The sequence below is a fragment of the Tetrao urogallus genome, assembly GCF_951394365.1.
Source record: "Tetrao urogallus genome assembly, chromosome: 4".
NCBI classification, from domain to species: domain Eukaryota; kingdom Metazoa; phylum Chordata; class Aves; order Galliformes; family Phasianidae; genus Tetrao; species Tetrao urogallus.
Window position 1 is genome coordinate 37,271,583 of NC_136817.1, and position 24,642 is coordinate 37,296,224.

Consider the following 24,642-nt stretch of genomic DNA (forward strand, 5'->3'; position numbering starts at 1 on the left):
GGGAGGTGGGGGGCTTTCCTCGGCGCCGTCGGGGCGTGGTGACGTCAGGCGCTGTGGCGGGAAGTTCGGAGCGCGGCGGGACGGCGGCGGCCGCCTCAGGTGCGCAGCGGCCGTGGGGCGCTTCGGGCTTTGAGTGGGTGGCGGGGGGGCAGCGCGGCAGCGCCCTGGGGGTGCGTAACGCGTTTGCGTGGGCCTCTCCGCGTTGCATCGCCGCGCGTCCCGCTCCTCCCGTGTTTGTAGGGCTGAGGGAGCGCTGCCGATCCCCTCAGGGCGGTTGTAGCTGTGCTGTCACTGTCAGCCACCTCAGTCCCGCACGCATGGCCGGTTCGCAATCTGGGAGCTCGTGAACCGTGACAACGTTCTTCTGTTAGCGGTTTCTGGCTTTATTAAACACCGGTTTATTCTAAGCCTTTCCCTGTCCCTCAGGCTGTATGAAGCATTTGTGAAATAAGCCGTTGAAGGACCATTCTGCCGAAGCAATGGCTTCTCAAGAATTTACTGTAAGTTTATAAACACTATGTCACTAAGGAAAAATCAATCAAATGATATTGCTGTGTTATTTAAACTTTTTTTTTTAAACTTATGACTGTTCAAACATCTCGCCCTTTTACATCAGGTGTTATACACTCACCAAAAAATGAAAAAATCAAAAACATGGCAAGATGGAATTCTGAGGATTAGACCTGGAGAAAATAGGGTGAGCATCTTTAGATTTAATATCATTTGCTAGACAGTCAGTGGCCATTTAGTCGACCTGTGAAGTAAAGTTGATTTTTTTTAATTCCATTTATTTTTCCTTGCAGGCAATCTTGCTTGATGATAAAGGACAATATTTGGAGAGTATGTTTGTAAAATCCCAGGTATATTTTATTTGGAGCTTGGTATTTATGCTTATTACTGTGGTTTGCATTTCAAATTCCTGTTTGTTTGGCGATTAAGGTGGTTTTTTTTCCCCAGCATTCTGGCAGTTGTAGTGCAAATAATGGAAAACTAAAAATGCTTTCAATTGCTGATAGAACTTACTGTTGGTTTTCCAGAACAAATGTAGAGGATTCATGGCATTACATGGGTTGGGTAAAAGCAGTATATCATAGTAACTGATATACTGTCTAATGTATTAAATGAACATAACTAGGTGCTAATGTTCTCCATTATTAATTAATCTAACTATATATACAGTGATTGTGATGTGTTGGGTATAAAATGTTACAGTTCTAAAAAAATTACATTTGAGTAAATACAATATTTAGAAGATCTGTAGTTTCCTAAATAGCACTATTACATACACACTATTGCATTCTCTTTTCCTAGGTGAATTCTGGAGATAATTTAGAAAGTGAACGATATCTGATCATGGTTGAAGAAGCAAAAATGAAGGAAAAATCTTGTGGAGATCAACCAAGGAAAGCTGAAATAATAGATGTGAATAGACGTGGTTTAAAGCCTGCAGTTCTGCCTCCAAGACATCTGTCTGTTGGCTTAAAGAGGAAGTTTACAGTATGTCTGTTTCAAAATTTGTCTGACATTAGCATACATTTTAAAACACAAAAGGCACTTTTAAATGGAATAGTAAATATATAGATAATATCTTCCTACCTTTTTTTGGAACTACAAGTCAAGTCATGTCACCAGTAGCAATTTTTTCCAAGGCTCTTTAAATCTTTGGTTAGCTTAGTAGAATTACTATTACTAAAGTTGCTGTGAAAACTGCAAGGATTGTGATTATTTTTATATGCCCGTGGAATTGAGAGGGGAATCTGTCACAGACTTGTCTCTAAATAACTTAGTCCACGACAGAGGCACAAGCCCAGAAGGAGACAAAGGGGGGGGGGGGGAAGAGAAAAAAAAAAAACCAGCCCACCCCTTTCCGCATAGCAGTGGCTGGCCCTGGACCAAAATGAGGCAAGGCACTTTGCTGGCCGTGTGCTCCCGGAGGAGGGAAGACGGAGGGCAGATGTGTCTAAAAGGAAAACAATAGCAACAATCTGAGGGGGAACAGTAATTTACTAAATTCAACAAACACAGAGAGAAAAGTGTCCAAACTGCGAGATCTTAGCTAGGGGACTACAGGGGAAGCTTTTCTCCAGGGCAAACCGAGAGAGAGCGAGTCAGAGGGAAGGATGACAGCTGATGTCCTGCCAGGTGCTCCACCTTTCTTCTTCTGCCCAGGTCCTCTGGGAATGCTGCTCCTCCCCTCTGAGAACCCAAAATGCCCAACAAAGGCAGTCCATGGAACCAGAACATTAACTCTTTAACTCCCACTGTTTTACATTATGTTCTGAAGTGGAATACCGACAACAAAAATCACAAAACCACAACAGGATGTTATCAATGCTTATAAATATTTAAAGGACACAAGCCAAGTGGATGGGGCCAGGCTCTTTTTGGTGGTGCCCAGACACAGAACAAGGGGTAATGGACACAAACTGCAAAACAGGTAGTTCCCTCTGAGCCTCAGGAAAAACTTCTTTATTGTGAGGGTGACAGAACACGAAACAGGCCGCTCAGAGAGGGTATGGGATCTTCTCTGGAGAGACTCAATTCAAGACTCACCTGGATGCTTTCCTATGCAATCTCCTGTAGGGAACCTGCTTTAGCAAGGGATTGGATTAGATGATCTCCAGAGGTCCCTCCCAACTCCTATGATTCTGTGAATATATCTTATGGAACGTGCTCAATTTTCATCTTTTGCTTATGAAATGTGAAGTTGTTTTCTGAGTAGAAGTAACTTTAAGTTCCTCTCGTAGGGTTTCCAAGGGCCACGTCAGGTTGAGAAGAAAGTATCAACAGCAGAAGACGGAGAAAGAACGGCAGTATCACCTATATCTGAGCAGAGTCAGGATCCTTTTCCATCCAGGTTTTATATTACCTCTCCCTTATTTTCTACTATTTACAAGAAGAATGCAGAAACAAGCTTATCTGCAGACTTGCATGAAGATGGAGGTACAGATAATAGAGATCGTGTGACTCCCTCCTCAGTGGTTTCACTTCCATTTCTTCATACATGTAATGAAATAGAGATGAAAAATTCCGATCAGTCCATGGTAAAGCCACAGTCTCCTCTAATTAGTGGGCACACCAAGTCTAGTAGTTGGACAACTGGTCATGGGGCAGTGTCACAGAACATCAGGAGCACAGCACAGATCATAGCCCTTTTGAAATCTAAACCACAGGTCTGCGGAGAGCAAGCAACATCTGAAGTCACAGAATGTCATAGATTTCAAGCACTGGAAAACATAAATAGTTTGTATAACCTAAAAAGCACAACCCTGCCTGCCTTTTCTGTCAACTCTGACAAAAAGATTGCTCAAAATATTCAGCACTTGCCTTTTACAAAGGAAATGGTAAATGATAAAAAGGAACGTTTGCTTATTAATTCATCTGAACCTTGTGATAAAGAAATCACAGGGCAAAGACATAACAAAAAGGCTAATAGTTTAGGCCAAGACTTACAAGATTCCTGCAGGACAAACAGTTCTGTACTATCTGAATCAACCATAAACAGAGTGAGCGACAGCCTATTTGTCTCTTCTTGTTCAGCAAGTCCAGTCACCTTTGAAAAACCTCTCTCCAAATACAGAGAGCATTTGGCAATTAATGGTCTTCAGGATAATTCATCAATCAAATCTCAAAGTGACCTTCAGCTGAAACAAAACTCAGAAAGAATGCCTAGTGACTTAGAGCTCTCTGAGGATGTAACAGTGACTGAAAATGGAATTGCAAAGCAGGAATTAAGTACATGTGACAGAGACTGTAGTCCAGATAAACAGGTGATGGAAATTAATTTTGACCTGCTGGGAGCTTTTGATTTTCATGATACGGACAATGGAGAACACTGTGAAAGAAATAAGAAAGAGCTCACTGAAGAAGACATGCTTTCAGAAAGTGCAGACTGCTTAGAGGGAGAAGATGGGGCACAAAATACTGCATTGAGATTTAATTCTTGCTTTGAAGTGATGACACACTGCAAAAAGGAAGAAATCAAGTGTTCAACATATGATGTAGAAAAAGATGGCAATCACTGCACTGTGCAAATGCCATTACAGTTCTGTAACAATGTTACAGATACAGAGAGAATTATGGAAGACTCTTCAAACCAGACCAAGATTGAAGTGGAACTTTTGGATGACAGAAACAACTTAAAAGAGATTAATGGAAGCCTAGGAAGTATTGAAGCTGTGAACAATAAAAAGGATCTTGGTGGCTGTGCAGCACTTACCATTAATGGCACATCAGGAATAAAAAGCAAGCACTTTGATCTTTTTCCTGGTGACACAATTGTTAAATGTCACCCTAAAACTGGAATGTTTGATAAAACTGAAAATATTTCATGTACTGCTTCCAGTACAATTTCTACAGCAGAGGAAAAGACTGAAGAAGATGTTATACAGCTTGAATGCACAAAATCCCCAGATCTTGATTTAGAACATTTCTGGGGAACTAAAATTGGTCACATCAAACCAGATAGCCCTATGCTGACTTTGTCACAAAACTCTGAATCTTGCTGTGGCTCATCCCAATATGTTACAGAAGATCATCAAAATCTGTCTGGCATTTTGAATAAGGAAAGTACTCTTATTTCCAGAAGTGCTATCTGTCCTTTAGGGAAAGGTCGCTCAGCTTCAGAAGAAGCAGAAATGGATGAAACAGAGTTTGAAAATCTAGAGAGCATGAATGTCCCTCTTGGAGCCTGCAAAGGTGAAAGAATAGAAACGGATTGCCTGAAATCCATGGCAAAGGCTGAAAATTCATCAGATCTTCCCGACTTGGTAAACAATATCACTCTTCTAAGAACTTTGTATCAATGTAGCACAGCACTAGACAGCTTACAAATGATGAAGGAAAATAATAGTGTGTTTCATGAAGCAGAGACTTCTAAAGAGATACTTGAACTACTTACCAAAGACGAAGGTTAGATCAGTTTCTATTTCATGACTGACTCTTCCTGGTTGACTTCTGCACTCTCCTGCTGAACAATTAACATTCAGAAGTCATACTTTTGTAGCACTATGTTACAAAAGCTACATCTCACAATGTTCAGCCTTTAAGGCAACGGTGTGGCCCCCAAGTCTGTTTCCCTGTTTTATTTAATTCAGTTAACTGTACAGTTCTTTACATGGGAAAGAGGTGCAAGATCATTAAATTATTCAGATTTTGTTTTATGATAAGTGACTGCTGTATCTTATTATGCTTTTCCATGTCTTGTAGCTATAAAACGGTTTACAGAAATGCCTTACTCAGAAAGTATACAGGCATCTTCATGCGTTGATTCTTCTGGCAATTTGGTAACCAGTTTTTGATTACATATATCTGTTGCTACAAAATACATATATATATATATATATATATATATATATATATATATATATTTTACCAAACCTCTTCCTGGATCAACTAAGAAACTGATAGTAAACAAAACATGTCATAGAATCATAAAATTGCTCAGGTTGGAAAAGACCCTTAAAGACCATCAAGTCCAACCACAACCTGACCACACTACCCCAACTAACAACCAACTGCTCAATCGTGTCCCTGAGCACCACGTCCAAACAGTTCTTAAGCACATCCAGGGATGGTGACTCAACCGCTTCCTTGGAAAGGAGGTGGTCATCTTGCAGACCTTATTTCTAGTAAGTGTTCTAGAGACTAAAAGTATACTTAGTACAAACTGTAATATCTTGTTATGTTTAATACAAGTAATTATAGTTACTCGAGTACTTTGCCACTATATTTACTATCATTTTTTTTCTTTTTTTTTCTTTTTTTTTTTCCACTTCCATCACTTTTTAGAATGCATGGAACTTCCTACGAGTTTTAGCATTGAGATGCACTATCAATCTGTTTATTTTTGATGATTCACACTAATATTTGTGAAATGCTGTTAATAGTCGTTTTCTTTCAATCTCTTCTTAACAGGAAAAAAAAAAAAACTATCTAAAATTCTTCTGCTTCTCCCTTTTCATTTGCAACACCTTCTGTTTTATAAGTATATGAGGTCTTTGGAAAAATCTTCAGATATATTAGCTTAATTTTTTATACCCTGAACGGTTATTAAACTGTTAAGCTAATTAGCTTCTGATACTTTTATAGCAGCCTAACTGTAAGGTTGATTTATTACAGAAAACTGAGCTATGTGTTCCACTGAAAGCACTGGGCCAAAGAGACCCTAGGACACCTGACTGCCAGTGGAAGGTACAGTTTCTCTGTGAAACTGAAGTGTGATGAACAGTGTTAACGTTCAAGCCAGTAGCTTAGTATTTTCAATGTATTACAATAAGTTCTAATAAATATTTAGCCAGCTTCTCAGATCACATTGTGTCAGAATGTCACAACTTTGTGGGATTTGAGAGATTTGTACAGAAAACTTTCTTGCTGCTGAATTGTGGGTCAGCAAGATACAGATACCTTCAAAAGCATAGTCTGTTGTTCCCCTGCAGTTTTGAAGAGGTTATTTTTGTTGTATCTCTGAAAAGTGCTTTGTTGGCTGTAGAGAGTTCCTGAACAGTACTTATTTTCAGTTAATAATTCCAGTGTATTGTGTAGCCTGTTGAGTTTCAAGGGCACCAAATAAAGGGATCAGCATCTAGCGAGACAATGTTGAGAGCTTCCTGCTCACAGCTAGGATGGCAGCAGTACCCAAACAATATGGAGTTTGCAGCTGAGAGATTTTTGTCACCTCCATTTTCATGCAGTTATGTTCTTTCTGACTTCGGAGAGGTAAAGCAATTTTTTTCCAAGTTATTCTTATTAACCTTAGTCCAAATGTAATACTGCAGTTAAGCGTAATTAATTTCACTTATTGTTGCAGAGTTATGTATTTGCAACATGTAACTTAGTTTTTATGATTCTTCAGTCTATTTCATTTAAAGAATTTATAACGTGTGTGATATTAAAAAAAGAGATTCCTTGAAGGGAAGAGTGACGATGAGGTTTTGTAGAATTGTTTTTGGTGCATTTGAAGTTTTGTGTATGGTTTTTGGAGAGTTTCAGAACAAAGATTAAAACATTCTTTCTTGGATTATGAGAAATTATTATTACTATGATTACTATTACTGTTATTATTATTATTATTCTCATGGACGCAGAGAAACATGAGATGCAATGCTAAATAAAGCATGTTTTTCTAATGCTCTATGTATTTCAGTATTGAAACTGCTGGAAGAAAACTGATATTTTTTTTTTCCAATTCCAGGATAGGCTAATTACCATTTTGTAATTAGAAATGAGATCTTTGCACAAAGATGTTATTTATAAGGAGGATAAAAAGTTCAATTTCTAACAAGATTTTACGGATACTTTTTTGATACAGTCTCCAGATTCAAGAAGTCTTCATGAGGACAATATGAATTTTATCAGAGAGGAGAATTTTCAAAAGAAGTTTAACATTAAAGACTCAGTAGCAGGTCACTCCTGTAAGTGCAAGTGAATGTAGAACGGTAGTCGTTGGCATCTGAACAATTATTCTGCCTGACTTCTGTCCTTTGCATGCCCTAGCACCAGCACTGAATGCGTGTTCTGAAGTTCCACAGTGGATAGTGTCAAGCTCACCATCACATTCTGATTTGGGAGAAACACAGTGGACCTCATGGGAACCTGGCAAGGTGTGACCTGACTCTGTTGTAGAGCTTTTTGGTTTTGCTTCCTGTGCTCATGGTAGCAACTTCATGTCTAATTTGTTACTTTTTCATCTTGACTCTGAGACATTTCAATTGTCTAGAATGATAAGGGGGAGAATAGTGATAAAAGAGCTCTCATCAAGGGTAGGTTTCTTCATTTTTTTTCCCCCCCACTTTTTTTTTTTTTCTCTAATCATTCACTTGAAATGCTAATTCTTCATTCTGTAGATTATTCCATCAGTGCAATTGAACTCCTCAGTTTCTCCAGCTTCAGGAAAAAAAGGAAGTGTTCAAGACATTCAGGAACCTCTGATTTACAGGAACCTACCAAGTGATTCAGAACTTCCAGAAGGCATTTTCAGTAAGAGTTTATAGTTTATAATTGTATTTTTCCTACAAAGTCTGTGATGATTTTTGAAGCACTGAGTTGCACTATAAGAAGAAAAACTGAGTTCTGAAGTACACTGATGTCTGTATAACTACAGGGTTTGTTTTGTTTGATACACTTTTTTCCCCCATATGTGTATTTCAGATTTCTAAGCACAATTTTCTATTCCATTCCCTTTTATTCCAAACCACCTCAACTAGCCTCCTTTTTCATACTTCCCACCCCATTCCTACCCATATATTCTCCATGGGAGAAACTTAAGTATACAGATCCAACTGTATAAAGAAAAATTGCCTTCCTGTCCAGAGAGGGAAATAAGGCTGTAAGCAAAACTTTTAATTCACATTTATGTTTTCACTTAATCGCCTGCTTTATTTTGAATCCATGTTCAGCTGCCTGCTAACCCACTTTCAGTGATTACATGGACACTGATCACTGACTGCCACTTCTTACTGGTAGCAAATTTAGCCAAAGTGATGATTTTGGTACTAGAAATCTTTTTATCCACATTAACATTAATTCTGTGCACTTTTTAGTAAAAAGGAATAGATGTTAAGCTGTTTGTTTACTATTTGGCCTCTGTCATCACTAAGCCACCAAAAATATCAGATTTATAGCTTTCATAGCAGATACTCGATTTGAATAATTTCTACCTTTTTATTTACAGAGAAGTAGAGTGCTTATAGACATGTGTTCAGAATATACGAATTAAAATAATAGAAGAATCATATTTGAAATCTTATTTTATGTGGAAATGTAGTATGGATGGCACGGTACAGGGGCAATAGAAAGAACCTGTCAGTTACAAGATAGGTGGTAAAAGGAAGTACTTGGAATTATTTCTTTATCTTAGTTCTTTGTGCCTCTAAAGTTAACGTGCCATCTGCAAGTACACAAAGTTGCTTACAGCATGTATTTGCTCTACAGCATGGGAACAAGACAGCTATCCAGAGGAATGCAACTCCACAGTTAAAACACAAATTCCACCTGTCACTGTTGCTGCCACTGAGAAGATTCCTAACAATTTTTTCCTAACCGACAGTGAGGAGGTCCAGCAATCTAATGGCTTTTTAGTAGCCAGTTTGAGCAGCAAGCCAGCAGCATTTTCCATCAGTGCTTCTGGCCCTGAGGACAGGAATTATGAAACCTCCGTGGTTGAGGAGTGTACAGAAGACAGACAAAGAAAGTCTGTGCACCCAGTATTCTCAGATGTGACTCCACAGTATAGACAAAGCAAGTGGGTAAAATATCTAAACAGCGCTCATTGTGACCTGATAACTCAAAACAGCAACGATATGGACGTGACCAATGACATCTATGCTGAGAATGTCCTTGGAATGCTGCCAGGTGACACAGGAGAGAGCCGGAGCAGCACTGTGAACAGCAACGCTCCCGGCTCTGTACCTCTGCTGACAGCAAAGAGCATGCTTGGTGAATGCTGTGCAGATAGCACCAACCAAGATTTGATTTCAGAGAGGAAGTTACTTTCTTGTCACTTAAATCAGACTCCTTTAACTGAACCAGCACAAAAGGTGTTGAGTCATCTGACCTGCTGCACTGTAACAGGAGATGTCCAGGTTTGTAACTGTTCAAGCAGATACAATTTAACAGAAATGCATTTTTTTGGACAAAGCAACTTAATTTATCTGATTTCCTGCAAGATATTATCAGTATGATAGGATGAGATGTTTCTGTGTATGCAGTACCACAAAAGAGATTCTGCTGCAAATGGAATTTTTAAACTGTGGCCAAATCTTTATGAAGGTAATTCCTCAGTCCACAAGGTGCCAGATTGATTTTTTTTCAGTCTGAATGTTGATGGCAAGGAGATGATAAATCACTACAATGGGCTTTTTCATATTTTGTTGGAAAGAACACATTTCCAATAGGTATTCTTCTTAATTGTGAAATCAGCATTATTTTTGTGAACATTCACATCCTGCCTCAAAGTAATTTTAAGATACTGCAAGTATCATAATTTCAACAATGGCAACACAAGTTACAACACTGAATAAGGGCCTACAGAATTAGCAGTTGGCACAGCTGCTTGTGACTGGTAGACTTTTTTTTTTTTTTTTTTTTTTAAAAAAGGAGAACATTGGAGAAAATAAAAACAACAAAACAAACCTGTGTTCTTAAGAACACAAGCTGTTTTGCCAGGAACAAATTTTAACTTCAGTGTGCATCTTAAATGATACTTCCAACTCACTGTGGTACAGTTCCAAGTACATTTCCATACTCCTAGTAACAAGTTCTGCAAGTGTTTGTGCTAAAGGAGCTTTGTATTTTGCTTTTGAAAAACTTCTTCATCTTGAAACTTCTGGATGCAGAACAAGGTCCTGAAAAATCTGTTTTTGACAGATCTGTACAGTAGACATTTATGAAAATTTACCTCCCTCAAGATTTTGCAAGCTTTTAACAGCCTATTTATTTATTTATTTTTAGGATATAACCGTTTCTGAGTTGTCTTTTCCTAATGCAGATAAAGTAAAACATGCTAATCTTCCTAAAAGAAAGATTGCCATACCAACTGAGTTTCAGTCTCATGTTCACTACAAACAGGTTTTTAAGGCTGCTTTGACAGGTACGTCTAACACCATGCTACGTAAAATGCTGTCACTTGTACACCATGTATTTCTGAAGCTTCACAAAAGCAGGTTGAAAGGGAAAGATATAATTGGCATTGTCTGTTGGAACAACTCTTTGTATCTGAACTTGGATCTATACACATCTCTGTATGCATATGTATACACTCATATATATATATATATATATACACACTCAAATATATTCAGTCTATACTCAAAATCACAAAGACAAACGGAAAGATTAGTATACTTCTTTTTCGAAGATGCAACCTTGCACCTGTTTACCAGCCCTATCTAACCTTCTGAGCTACTGGTATTCAGCATTTGCATCATTTGGAGATACAAATTTAAACTTCATTTATACGCAAGTAAGGCGCTTAGAACAAGTTTATTTCATGTACGATATGTGAATTTTGCAGGCTGCATGTTCTTTTAGTACTAACGTTAATTATTTTGATTTAAATATGGAACTGAACATTTCAAATGAAAATGCATGTTTAAATGCTGTGTACACGTAAACATTTTAAAGCTATATTAATCGCTCTTCTGTTCTCCTTTCTACGCCAAGAACATTTAAACATAATGCTTTTTGAGCTGTCGCAGAGATTTCACAACGCTCTTTCGAAAGTGGATATATCATTTTACACCTCATTGAAAGATGAGCAAAGCGAGAGCAAAGAAAGCTGCGTTCCACTCTGTGATCACATACGTCCTGCTAAGGTTCTTGTGGTTAAAAAAGAAGGTCAAAACAAGGTGCTGTTTATTTCTTGTCTGTTTGCAGTTTGGGATGTTTGCAGTATAGACCATGTTGCATGAACAATTCCAGCACAGTTCTCAGTGAGTTATAATTACAAGTTAAAGTGATGTGTTACAGTGATCACTTTTAAGATCATTGGTAGTAGCTGTTCTTGTCCAGAACTGCTGATGTAATGGTTTTCTCCATAGAGAAAGAGCTTCATATATGTGAGAGAAAGCCTTCAATTAATAATTTGTTAGGTTATATTGGATTTCTTTAAGCTGTAATTATACAAGCTGGCTTGAGAAACAGAGGTGTTTCACATTTTATACAAGCTGAAAACACAGATGTTTATCTGATATTTATATAGCAAGTAGTACTGCTCAATTGCTCTATTTTTTTTTAAACTTGCTTGTTTAAAGTGTTTGTTTAAGATCTCCCTCTCCTACCTCCCTAGGGCCGTCTGTTCTATGCCTGTGATGCCCCAAGAGCTGAGCGCTGTTCATTTTTCAAATGGATGGAAGAAGTGAATCCTGCACAAATAAAAAAATTCACACCAAGCGTAGTGCTTCATGATGTAAAAAGTATTGGAGCGTACCTCCGAAATCAAAAGATTTTTGTCTTTGATGGATGCCAGCTTTTTGTGAGGTATTCTGATACGGCGTACATCTTTCATGGGTGCTATGTGAACTGCAAGGTCTGTAAAAATGCTGCTAACTTTGGATTTAAGTAACATTTAACAGACACACTGACTATGTTTAAAGAGCTTGCAGTTCTGTGTAGAAGTGTAAAAGCCAAATAAGTAAAGGATTATTATTCACAACAGTGTCATTTCAGGTAAGTACTCTTTTCCATGAGGAAAAACTGCTTACCAGCAGTTTTATCGCTTAGCGAAAATTCTCATGATGGTTGCATCTGAATTACTGTTTAATCTTTCTTAAGGGGAATTTTGGACAGACTTTGTTTTATTGTTCCTAGTGATGCTTTTTAAAACATATATTCAAGATACCAGGTTGATAATCTTTAAAACGAAAAAAAAAAACCACTTGTCTGGATATAACACGTATTCTAAATGTAATGTTAGAGGCCATATCTGAGGCTCTTCTATGCTGTTAAATTTAGGGGAAATTTGATTTTAGCTGCGTGTCAGAAGTCAAGATACACTTATTTAAGCCTTACTAAGATGAACATCCAAAATCTGTGCTGCTTAGTCTGGTTCTATCTGTGGCGCCTTCTTATTTCTATGGAATGAACCTGTAATGTACTAAATGATTACATGCTTTTTCTGGAAATTACAATTTAACAGGAAAGGGTATGAAATTCGAACACGATGGTGTAGTAAGCTCAAGAAACTTACGAACATGCATGCTGATTCTGATGGGGACTCCAAAAATAAACTGTACCTCAAGCTAAGCAGTAAGGAGCATTATTCTCTCTATAGCAAAGGTAAGAAAAATTTAAGCATCAGAATAATAGTCTATGTTTATGTTCATGTTGTGCCTTTTTGAGTTTCTTTTGAGTTTCTTTTGTAAATGTTGATATAATTTAGATTCTTTAGATTTGTACTGTATGAAATCTGTAAATAGCTGAATTTTCAAGAAAGCCCCAATATTCAAGTAGAATACAACGAAGGAAAACTTGATGTAAGAATTGGTGTTTCAGTAGGTGTTGCCTATTTTGTCTAACTTTCTGACATGTCACAGAGCCAGAGGGCATTCGGTGAGTTGACCCAGATTGCCTCAGTACTTGTACAATTGATATGCATGTTTTCCTAGTTTGATCATTTTGCTATAGAATGTCACTAAAGAAATTAGGCATTGAATGCTTTATCCCAGACTCTAGGTTACTCCAACAGATCAGGTTTTTGCTGGTTTAAAATTCTGCAACTCTGCAAAAGGAAAACTTGTGAATGGAAAATTAGCTAGTCAAATTTGTTATAGGTAAATATGTATAGCCTAGAGTAGTCTCAGCAGACGTCCCTAGCAAAGCTGAACATTTGTAGGTTACAATCTGATGCCTTTGAAAGGGAAGAAAACCAAGTAGATAACTAGATTTGTAGTATATTGAAGCAATTTGCTCTGAATACTATCAGAATTAATAACGCTTAGGATTTGTCAGAAGTGCATTAAGGAGAGAACTTTACCACTACAATGAATTTTGGACAGGGAGTACCTGACAAATTGATAATTCAAGTTATTTCCTTTTTGTGAACTGAACTAACATATGTTTAGGACTTAAATATCCCTCACTTTGCAGTCATTTAATTTACAGCCTAGAAGATGTTTCACTTTTTTATCTGACTTCCTTTAGTTTAAAAGAGATTGGATTTTTAAAAGTTGATGAGAACTCTATTGTTTTCACAGATGATATTTGGGTTGTTTCGAAGACTCTGAATTTTGATCCCCTTGATACTTTCATTGCAAGTAGTGCTTTCTTTGGACCAACCCATAACAATGAAGTAGAACTCCTACCACTGAAAGGCTATTACCCCTCAAACTGGCACTCACATAGTAAGTTTTACTCTAAATAATTAAGAAATGTGGAAAACAACTATTGTGGGAAAAAATATGACTAGCTATGAAGAATGAGATTTGAGTTTCTCAAACCTAGTGCATGATTTTATTCACAGTAATTTTTTTTAGTATGTAATTTGAATACAATACGTAGTGCACTGAAAGCTGCAGAGTAATTGGTAATAAATTCTGGATGGATTATGAAGAGATGAGGATAATACAGATGGCATATAGAGAGTGCAATTTGGCTGTGAGAATGTAGGTATTGGCAGGTACATGTTGTTACCATCCTAAAATAAAAAGCTCAAGTAATTCACTATACAGTATTTGGACTTACATAAAAAGAGTGTTAAGTCTGATTTGGCTATCCCAGTGTTCCTTTCAGTTCATTTTTCACTGCAATCTGGAATAACTGAAAAAAAAAAAAAAAAAAAAAAGTTTTAAAATTAAAGAAAAAAACAAATCTCTCTACTTCACGTTACTATCATTGTATTTTAAACAGAAAATAATAGTATCAAGGTAGTTTTCAATAAACCACTGATATTTTTAGCAAAGTGTTCTCAAATAAGTTGCTACTATTCTCTATTTTGGTTTTTAACATTTTTGTTTGGGGTACTTTTTCATATCTTGATATCAGTGTTTTGTGAACAGTGAGGTTAGTGGGTAAGGGCTTTAAGTACAGAAAAACAGTGTGGGTCTGCCAAAGATCGCTCAACAGAACAACAAGTTTGCAGCCAAAGGTGATGCAAAAGGTATTTTTTTTTCCTGTTGAACAAAACTATTAAAACTATTAAAAAAAAAATAAGGAAAGAGGGACGAAGAATGCCATTCTGGAGCTGGAATGCAGTGTGAAAATTGTTTGCGTGATCACTAGAGACTTTATTCATACTACTCAATCAGGTTAATTGAATGTTTTAAGCCTACAAATTAATATTGTTTAGGCTTTCTATGTAATTATTAGACAGAGATCCTGCAAGGAACATTCCAGTGAGCCTACATTAAGATTAAACTCTCATTCTGAGTTACATTCATAAAGATAAATAGAATGGCACATGTTTTTGTGGGCATACTTGCTATGAAATTGTAGACTTCAAAGGCAGTTGGAGGTTTGGTTTCATTTGTTCCCTGCACGTGAAGTGCAGGACTGGATCTCATAAGCTGTCAGTGCCTAGAAGAGTTAATATAGCTTTGCAATCTCAGTGTTGTTAAATCACAGTTCCATGTTTATTTTTTCCTTAGCAAGATTTTGCTCCTGACTTAATTTGTGACCATAAGTAATGCAGCAGGACTAATTCAGCATTTTCTAATTAATTTCTCTACCTGACTTGAAAGCTTGGCTTATTTCATTTTTTCTTAATTTTATTTTTCTGTGGCTTTTTCAGCATCAGTTCACGCCTTGCTAGCTTGTAATGCCAGTGGTGAGCTTATATCCTTAAGAAACATGGAAGAATACTTCAATCCATCTACATTACCACTAATACCATATCTACTAAAAATGTAAGTTACTGTTTAATGCCACTGTAAATAAATGATAGGTAAAGAAGTACAGGAAAAAAAAAAAAGCCATTGAGTTTGCTCTATTAAAAGTGGACTTCCAGAGAAGTGATGGAGTCACCATCCCTGAAGATGTTCAAGAAAACGTGTAGATGCAGTACTTCAGGGCATAGTTTAGTAGGCAATTGTAACACTAGAATGGGATGAAAAATACCACAATAACAGCAGGGTGGCAAAATCTTCGGCTGCGGCAAATGAGAACGAGCACAAGTGCAGCATCCATGGATGCAGAAATGGAGGAAAAGAGCTGCTTACCTTTAGAAGGCCTCAGGTAGGCAGAGATCTTTAGCAAGAGATGCCCCTGCTTTCACTGCCAACCCTTAAATGAGCTCTGAGAAGGGGTGGATCGTGGCTCCACCCCTTCCAGTCACTCAGGCTCATTGCATGCACCTGAGCTCCCCTAGGTTGGCCCTGCCAATCACTGGCTCAGACCATGACTTAGCATTTCCTCTACAGCAATATTGGTGGTAGGTGGAGAGTTGGACTAGATGATCACAGAGGTCTTTTCCAACCTTTATATGATTTTGTGAGTCACAGTATAAAACATGTGAACGTGAACCCCTGCTACCTCTGACTACATGATTCTACCACTCTTAATTCTGTCAGGCTTGAGTAAGACAGAAAAGTCTAACCTCGCACCAAGTGGGATAAAAGCCCAAAAACCTGTTTAGTATGATACAGACTTCCCTTGAGAAGCAATAAGAGGCAGGAATATACAGTCCAGGTGCACATCAAGATGAAGAGGGCAGCAACTTCCTTCTATGTCAATTGTTAATTATAATGCACCAGCATTTTGACATGGTGAGAGAACATCAGAACAATGAGATGCCATTCGTACGCATGCAGTATTATAACACAGCTTTTGTTTGTTACATTTTTGTTAGGAATCGTGATTCTGAAAAGCCGCCTAGGAGAATCAACAGAAGAAAATTTATTCCACCTGCCATGAGCATGGTACGCAAAAAGATGTACGGCTCTGTCAGCTCTGAAGTGGCAATGCAACTAGCTGAAAAGATGATCCTAATGTTCTCACTGAATCCAGATCAAGCTACATCCCTGATTCACATAGCTCAGATGATGTCCTCACATGAAAATATGAAATCAGTGGAAGAACATCAGATTTTCCCTATCACAATCATACATGGTATATAGCAAATAATTGTAACATTTGCTGTTTTATTCTTTGCAAAGATGCTAGTTGATATGTAACACCAACATTAGTGAAATATCCCTAAATTCTCTCAGTGACAAAACAGTAGACTAACTGCCTTTGTATTCATATATTTACAGTCCTACACAGACTTAAAAAGAAATCCTTAAGTCTGGGTAAACAGTGACTTATTGTTAAAGGTAGTATAAAAAAAGATGCATTGAATCAACTGCCTCTGTGTATGGAATATCCTTTTCAGCACTTCTGTAACACTACTGTTCATGCATTTCCTTAAAAAAAATCATGCCTTGCACGAGGTCCTTCTGGTAAGGGCCTTAACATTAGAATCGTAACATATGTTCTGTCAGCACAGAACTTTTGATCCTTGAATTTGTGTCCTGCCTTTTGCAGTATTTTACCTTATGTGTAGAGATCTTTCCTAGCAAAATTTCTATATAAAGTTAGGATTGTCTTCTGCTTATTTTTTCATATTAAAATACTTGTCATCATGTATAAGCTTTGCTAAATTATCATGTAAACTTTTTGTTTTTTTTTCCCTTGTTCTATACTTCCTTTTATCCTTGTTTTATCTCTTTTCAGCATGCATACATGAGTAACATCTTAATTCAATTCTTTAAAAAACTTTTTCAAATCAGTATTGAGATGGAGTTATCATAAGTTTTTAGATCCTGGCAAAAATATATGCGTGGCCAATAATAACAGTCTTCATGTGGATTACATTTCCATTGCCCAAAATGTAGTTTAGCTATTGCTGCGTTAATTTAATTAGAATGATTAGAAAGAAAACATCATCACCGCAATTTTTTTATTGTGTACGTGAGGCCACAGTATGAGAGATGCATGCAAATAAGTAAAAACAACACGTGCAGTAAAGTGTAAGCCAACTGGTTGCCCCTTGATACTTTCAGCTACTGAAGCAAGTGCAAGCAATGTTTTTTACAGGAATTACAGCGCAATATTATCACAAGATAAAATTACGTTAGAATAGTTGATCAAAACTGTATTTCTAGAAAATCTTCATGTGAACTTTTGGCTTTTTCTTCTAACATACCAGGTGTTTTTGGAGCTGGAAAGAGCTATTTGCTGTCTGTTGTGATCTTGTTCCTAGTCCAGCTCTTTGAAAGCAGTGAAGCTAAGGAGGGTCCAGAGCTAGCTCCATGGAAACTCCTGATTGCTTCTTCCACTAATGTTGCTGTTGACAGGATACTGCTGTGGTAGGTCACTGTGAATTAAGATTTGACAAAATGTTGTTCAAAAAACAACAATGCACTTAAATGTTACTGGTAATTATGCTAGTATTTCCAGTATAATACCTTGGATTATACGTGCATTCTTTCCCTATAAATTACTGCAATTGGGGATTTAACTTTACTCTTGCTCCTTCGCACAGTCTGCCTATTCTAGGAGACTGTGTAAGACTAGCTGGACTGTTTTATATGAGCCTAATCTCACACTATCATCACATTTACTATTAGAATCCACCCAAGACAGAAATTAGGAATGCTCAGGAAGCTTAAGGAAATAACAGTGGCAGGGGGGAGATCAGACTTGGGAAGCTTCACCAAATACCAAAAGAAGAAAATGTTAGAGGTTAAGACTGTTGGAAAGATAAAGGGAGAAACACTGAGTACAAGTTGAGAATCATAAACGAATTAAGCATTTTTTGAGACAAATCACAATGAGGTAATTTGGTTTGATTTCTGTTTATCTGACTGTGGTTCACATTACTTTGGTCTGGTAAGTTGTTGAAGTTCATATTCTTCATTTCACAGAAAAAATCTTTTGTGTTTTTCAAAATTAATGCCTACCTTTTCCTAACGTGTATCATCTCTTATTCTTTGAAGTCTACTTGATCTTGGATTTGAGGATTTCATCAGAGTGGGAAGTATTAGGAAAATTGCCAAAGCAATTCTTCCCCGTAGGTAAGTATGCTAACCCTTATGGGATCTGAGCCAATTATATGATTCATGATAGTTATTTTACAGCATGCACACTATCTTGAAGTCATTCAAAATGAGACTGTAATATGACTATCTTATTCTCTCCACCTACTCCCACACAGTGGGTAAATTTTATCTTGATTTAGGCACATGGCTTGTTACTGAATAGGAATAATGCTTTTAAATGGAAATCAATAGAGAACAAATTAACAACAGTGAGAGATTTGGCAGTTTACACAGAGGAAAAGCAAAAAAAAAAAAGATTCAAGATATATATGTATTGTTGTAGTGATAAGGACTAGGAGGAAGCAATACATTTAATGCTCAGAGAATTAATAGTAACAGCTTGTTAACACTGTACTTCTTACACAAGGCATCTCCAATGCATACAGCATAAGTGTCCTGGGGTCTGTCATTTGACTATTTTGAAACTCAGTGACCTACACTGCACTTTCAGAACTATGGAGGGAATTAAGTGCAGTTCAAGGTGAATTAAAAGATAAAATTACCATTCTGTGGTATAAACAGAACGCCAAGGGTACAAAAAGTACGGGAGTGAAAATTTTCTCCGCGCTTGTACTCCATGCTGAAATCAACTGTAAGAGCTTGGGGGAGTCATTTACTGCACATCTTTGATTAAGGCAGTGGGTTTGAGCTGGTGGGATAAAGGTCTGTTTTAAAGCAGGTATTTTACTAGTTTATCTCAGCTGGTATACATTAATAAATTGTTATAAAATACGTTTGTGTTGCACTAGTTTTTGTATACTGTGTGTTAACTAAACACTGAAAACAATGTTATTTTTGGTCATTTTAATGCATGTATGAAATCTTTTAAGTTTACATGCAGGCTCAGGAAATGAAAATGAACAGTTAAAAGAACTTCTTGCTCTCATGAAAGAAGATTTAGCTCCAGCTGAAAAAATGTATGTAAGGAAGAGTATTGAGCGACATAAACTGGGGACCAATAAAAATGCATTGCAACAGGTACAGTCAAAGTGGGTGGGATGGGAAAGCAATCTTTATATGCCTTACCTGCAAGGCCCAGCAAATGGAAACTAGGAATCCTCTCTGGCTCTGAGAGACTGCCTAGCACCTCAGGTTTTGAAATGAATGTTCAGAATAGGACAGCTTTGATTCTACCAGTATAGCTTAATGTCTTACGTGCTTCTGACTTGAGTTGTACTTGCAGTTCCTATTTAATGATAAATTATGAGAGAGAAACCTATTCTGAATTTACTGCAGTCTGTTCCAACATCATCACCACAGTTTACAAGGAGAGAAAAATTACTGAATGTTGCTTATCTGCACTGTTACTTCAAAACTAAAATGTATATAGTCGTAAAGGTAAAAGGTAAGGAATTAATTAAATTGAGTTAAACTACAACTGAGAATCAGCTGCCAAGAATGTTTTTTCAAATATATTTTTAAGTAACTTTTCATCAAAGCATTACATTTTAAAATTACCACTTCCTGTGGAAAAACCTTCTGATCCTCAGTTATTTGCTTCTCTTCCCTCATTTCTAGACTCAAGTGATTTGAGGGTGTTGTAGAGCAATTATAATAGAGCAGATTTGAGCATTGTGGGTTTTTTGTGCTTGTTCCTAGTGATCAGTGCTGCTGTTTCTGGTACTGGGGCTCAAAAGGTTTTGGAGAATTGTGTAATTTGAACTCTTTCTGTGGCTGACCTGTTCTGGTGAAATCCAGGAATTTGTGAATGGTTCTAACGTAGAAATGCACCAAACATGAGAAATCTTAACCTCCTCTTTGCATACACCATCTTTTACCTGCAGTTAGAATTTAATTTTTTGAAACTGAGTGTAACATAGCATGTAGTAGAATAGCTAAAAATTAATTGAAATGTATTCCATTGCCGGAGTTACAGTCATGTACTGCATAGAGACTGCTTAATGATCATGTTTCTCTATCGATTTTTCCTTTACTAATGACAAAGGTAAAAGTGGTTGGAGTGACCTGTGCTGCCTGCCCATTCCCTTGCTTGGATACTCTTCAGTTTCCTGTAGTGGTGCTGGATGAGTGCAGTCAGATGACTGAACCTACTTCTCTCCTCCCTATTGCAAGGTACCACCATCCTTTTGCGTTTCAGCTGAGAAGTAACTTTTAGTTAGCAGTGACACGGCCTCAAATCACCAAACTGTGATTCTTTTTAAGAACACAGACTCTAAGGTCTCACCTTAAGAAGAGTAATTACAAATTGAGGCATGCTTTTAGATGCTTTTCTTGTGTTAGTGTGTTATTTTAACTTTGGAAAAAAGAGCGATGAAGGGAGTTGCAGTTTCATTACAAATAGTTTAACATCCATTCTTTAGAACCTTTTTAAAAGGCTTTTTCAATAACATTCTTATTTAGGTTTCAGTGTGAAAAGCTAGTCCTTGTTGGAGATCCTAAGCAACTGCCACCAACTATTCAAGGGTCTGAGAGCATTCATGATAAAGGACTAGAACAGACTCTCTTTGATCGGCTTTGCTTAATGGTATGTACTGCTAACCACCTCTTTTCTAAAGATAGAAGATAAAATTCCACGTCCACTGAAGTCACTAAGACTTCTGATTTAGGTGTCAGAGAATCAGCATTTCAGCCTGCTTCTGAATCAAGTAGATTCCATTTTGGTGCATTTCTCTGTAAATGTTATTTGCACAATGCACAGACATTGCATAATAAATGTAAAACAAAAACGAGAAACAGTGACAGATTATTTCTCCTGATCTTTACGTTCAGGTTTCGATCCATGTAGAGGAATTGGAGGCTACAGCATTTCTTCTAACTTCTGTTATTAATGTGAAGATTAAGTCTGCTTCTTGCAGGAATTGTTTCTATTTTTTGTTTGACAAAGCTGGCATTTCAAAATAGGAAGAAATTATTTTTCTTCTTCATCATACATCATCTCTCTACATCGTAATCCTTTAGGGACATAAAACAATACTGCTACGGACACAATATCGATGCCACCCTGCTATTAGTGCCATAGCCAATGAGCTGTTCTATGAAGGAAACCTGATAGATGGCATTTCTGAGAAGGAAAGAAGTCCTTTACTGGATTGGCTTCCAACACTATGTTTTTATAGTGTTAGCGGGCTGGAGCAAGTAAGTTTTCCCAACATTTTTTTTATTTAAAAAGACCATATTGTAGGGTTTCCTCCATTCTGCTTGCATTCTTACTGTGCAATTAAGTGTATTTTAACTGCTACTCATGAGAGCTGAATTAGAAATCTTCCCTATTTCCAGATTGAAAGCGACAACAGCTTTTATAACACAGCAGAAGTTCATTTTATAGTCAAGCTTATCCAGTCTCTGATTGCAAGTGGAATACATGGATCTGCAGTGGGTGTGATTACTTTTTACAAATCACAGATGTACAAGGTTTGTACAATACACCATTGATAAAAACATCTGTAAGTTTGTTCTAAACAAAGGCTCCATTTCAACCAAGAATAATGAACAAGAAGTAAGAAAAGTGCTAAAAAGTAAACTAGAGTTTAGTTTATCTTTCTTGTTTAAAAAAAAAAAAATGATATCTTTTATTCCTCTACTCAACCTTCAGTTTTTTTATTAAAAACAAAAAAAAAAAAAAAACCCCAAAACATTCCTTTTTTCCTGCTGTAATAATGAGAACAACATGATAAAATGGTAATACAAAAGATACAATGTCAAAAGGACTAACGCAATAGAAAGGTGTTATAAGGAAAGGAAAAAAAGGACTGCTCACCCATCTCCAAAAATCTAGGTTCACGGGGGAAAGCTCCAGAGAGATCCCAGAGAGGGATCTCCAGCCAGAGATCCTTCTCCAGTGGCAATCAGCCCTTCTATGAGGTCTAAGAGAGGTGCAGCCAGGCTCCACTCCTTCCAGTCAAACACATGAATTGCCTTCACCTGCGCTCCCATGGCTGACAGGTTCTTTCCCCAGGTGATCAATCAGTGGTTCAGGCCATGACTCAATAGTTCCCATACACCTGCCCACTTAGAAAATTTGGAAAATTAAATAATTTTAATAATAATAATTTTAATATTTGATGTGGGTGCCATTACAGATTGATATGCATGACAAGGACAGATAACGGAGAGACCTGCATAGCAAGGCTGCAGTTGTACCTCACTCAGTCAGTTGGGGCATAATACAGGCTGCTGTGATTACTAAACGCAAGCAGTTTGTCACACTGAGCAGACCAGCATTCTAACAAATGCAGTCTCATTCCGTAGTATTTTACTGTAGGTAGCTGAAGAGATATTGTCATTGCACTTCGTAGTTTCTTAGTTTGCATCTTGTGTAGGCTCAGACTTGTAGCTTTTGCTCAAGACAAATAACTGACGGAGCAGCATAATTCATCAACATCCATATTCATTTGTCTACAGATACAGAACTTGCTTAGGAGCGTACATTCCGAGGCTTTTCCCGTGAAGGCTGTCCAGGTGTCCACTGTAGATGCATTCCAAGGAGCCGAGAAGGAGATCGTTGTTCTGTCATGTGTAAGAACAAGACAAACTGGATTCACAGACTCAGAAAAGAGAATGAACGTTGCATTGACAAGGGCAAAGAGGCATCTCCTGATTGTTGGGAATCTGGCCTGCTTAAGTAAGAACAGACTCTATGAAAGAGTAATTAATCACTGCAGAGGTATTACATTCTTTTTCCTTTATTTTCAAAAACCTATAGCTCATCTTTTAGAATTAGACAATATGCTGTATACTATACAGAATACATCCTTCATAATGTATAGTATGCATATTTTACAGTTGGTGTTACAGCTGGAAAGATTATCATGGTGAAAATGGGAAAAGAAACAAACAGGGAAGGAATGCTTACCTGTAGCCAAAGATCTAGGTTTACAAGACAGACTCCACAAAGGAGGGATCTCCAGAAAGAGATCCTTCCCCAGTGCCGGTCAGCCCTTAAATGGGGTCTAAGAGAGGTGCAGCCAGGCTCCACCACTTTCTGATCACACAGCTGAATTGCCTTCACCTGTGCTCCCAGGGCTGACTCAGTCCTTTCATCAGGTGATCAATCAGTGGTTCAGGCTGTGACTCAACAGTTCCCATACAGCACACTACACAAAATACAGCATATTTCCTATATATACTCCCATTATATATATATACATATACATATATATATATACATATACATATATATATATATATATACATATACATATATATATATATACATATACATATATATATATATATATACATATACATATATATATATATACATATACATATATATATATATATATATATATATATATATATATTTATTCCCATTGTATATTGCAAGTAGATCACAAGCACAAAAGTTGCTTGTTTGCAGTTCTATCATCAAACTGCTTTTATATGCTAAGTATTTTTGTTATCCAGTGATGGGACTTCTTTTTTCTTCTCTTGATGGCATCAGATAGATGGACAAAGTACTCTGGCAAGGAGATGTGGAGATGACTACTGCATTTCTAGTGCTTTACCGATTTGGTTTTTACATAGCAGACCCAGGCAGGAACACACTGTAAAGCAGTGTAGCTCTATTTCTGAGTAGTACATGCTAAACAAGGGGAAGACAACTGGGAAATCATTTCATATCTCAGAGCATGAGTACATTTCATCCTAACTTTTGCCTTATCAACTCTCATTGAATTAGAGAAGCGAGAGAAAGTCCCAGTTTCTAAAATGTCTTCAATAAGCTGTCTGAATCCAACTCCCCAGCACCCACTGGGGTGTCTTTGCAGACACATGTCTGCTCTTTGCACAGGGAGGCCCCACCTTAGCAGATACTACAGAAGGAGTTTTTAGTCTCTGAAACACCAGATAAGAATTCACTACAAGAGAAGTGCCAAAATACTAATTTTATTCTGTCTACTTAGTTGGCAACCAAGTAGGTGAAGAACAATGATGTAGAAATATGATAGCCATTTGATACATTTTGGGAAATAGATGTTCTCGTTGCCACACAGCAACTACGTGATGGATGCTGTGAAGTGATACGTAATTATCCTATTGAATATTGCTTTCAGGGCAAGAAAACGGATTGCAACATGTAAGCCAGTGTGAGCAGCAGCTGAATGACATTCTGAAGTACTACTTGGAGGAAAAGAAGGAAGAGGAACAGAGTAAGAAAAAGGAAAAATAA

The 24,642-nt window shown here is 37.3% G+C and overlaps 1 protein-coding gene across 1 annotated transcript; it reads left to right on the forward strand.

The window, feature by feature from the left end:
• Window positions 1-479: 479 nt before the first annotated feature.
• On the forward strand, window positions 480-24,642 carry ZGRF1 (zinc finger GRF-type containing 1; the record flags this gene model as incomplete). Its single annotated transcript, XM_079534110.1, has 24 exons — window positions 480-500; window positions 617-697; window positions 804-860; window positions 1,312-1,497; window positions 2,748-4,911; window positions 5,209-5,285; window positions 7,310-7,412; window positions 8,932-9,581; window positions 10,450-10,588; window positions 11,161-11,345; window positions 11,786-11,976; window positions 12,635-12,774; window positions 13,692-13,838; window positions 15,224-15,338; window positions 16,280-16,539; window positions 17,621-17,780; window positions 18,411-18,488; window positions 19,343-19,490; window positions 20,458-20,585; window positions 20,874-20,997; window positions 21,432-21,608; window positions 21,750-21,884; window positions 22,875-23,136; window positions 24,527-24,642. 24 exons carry the CDS (start codon window positions 480-482, stop codon window positions 24,640-24,642), a joined length of 5,844 nt encoding a protein of 1,947 aa, XP_079390236.1.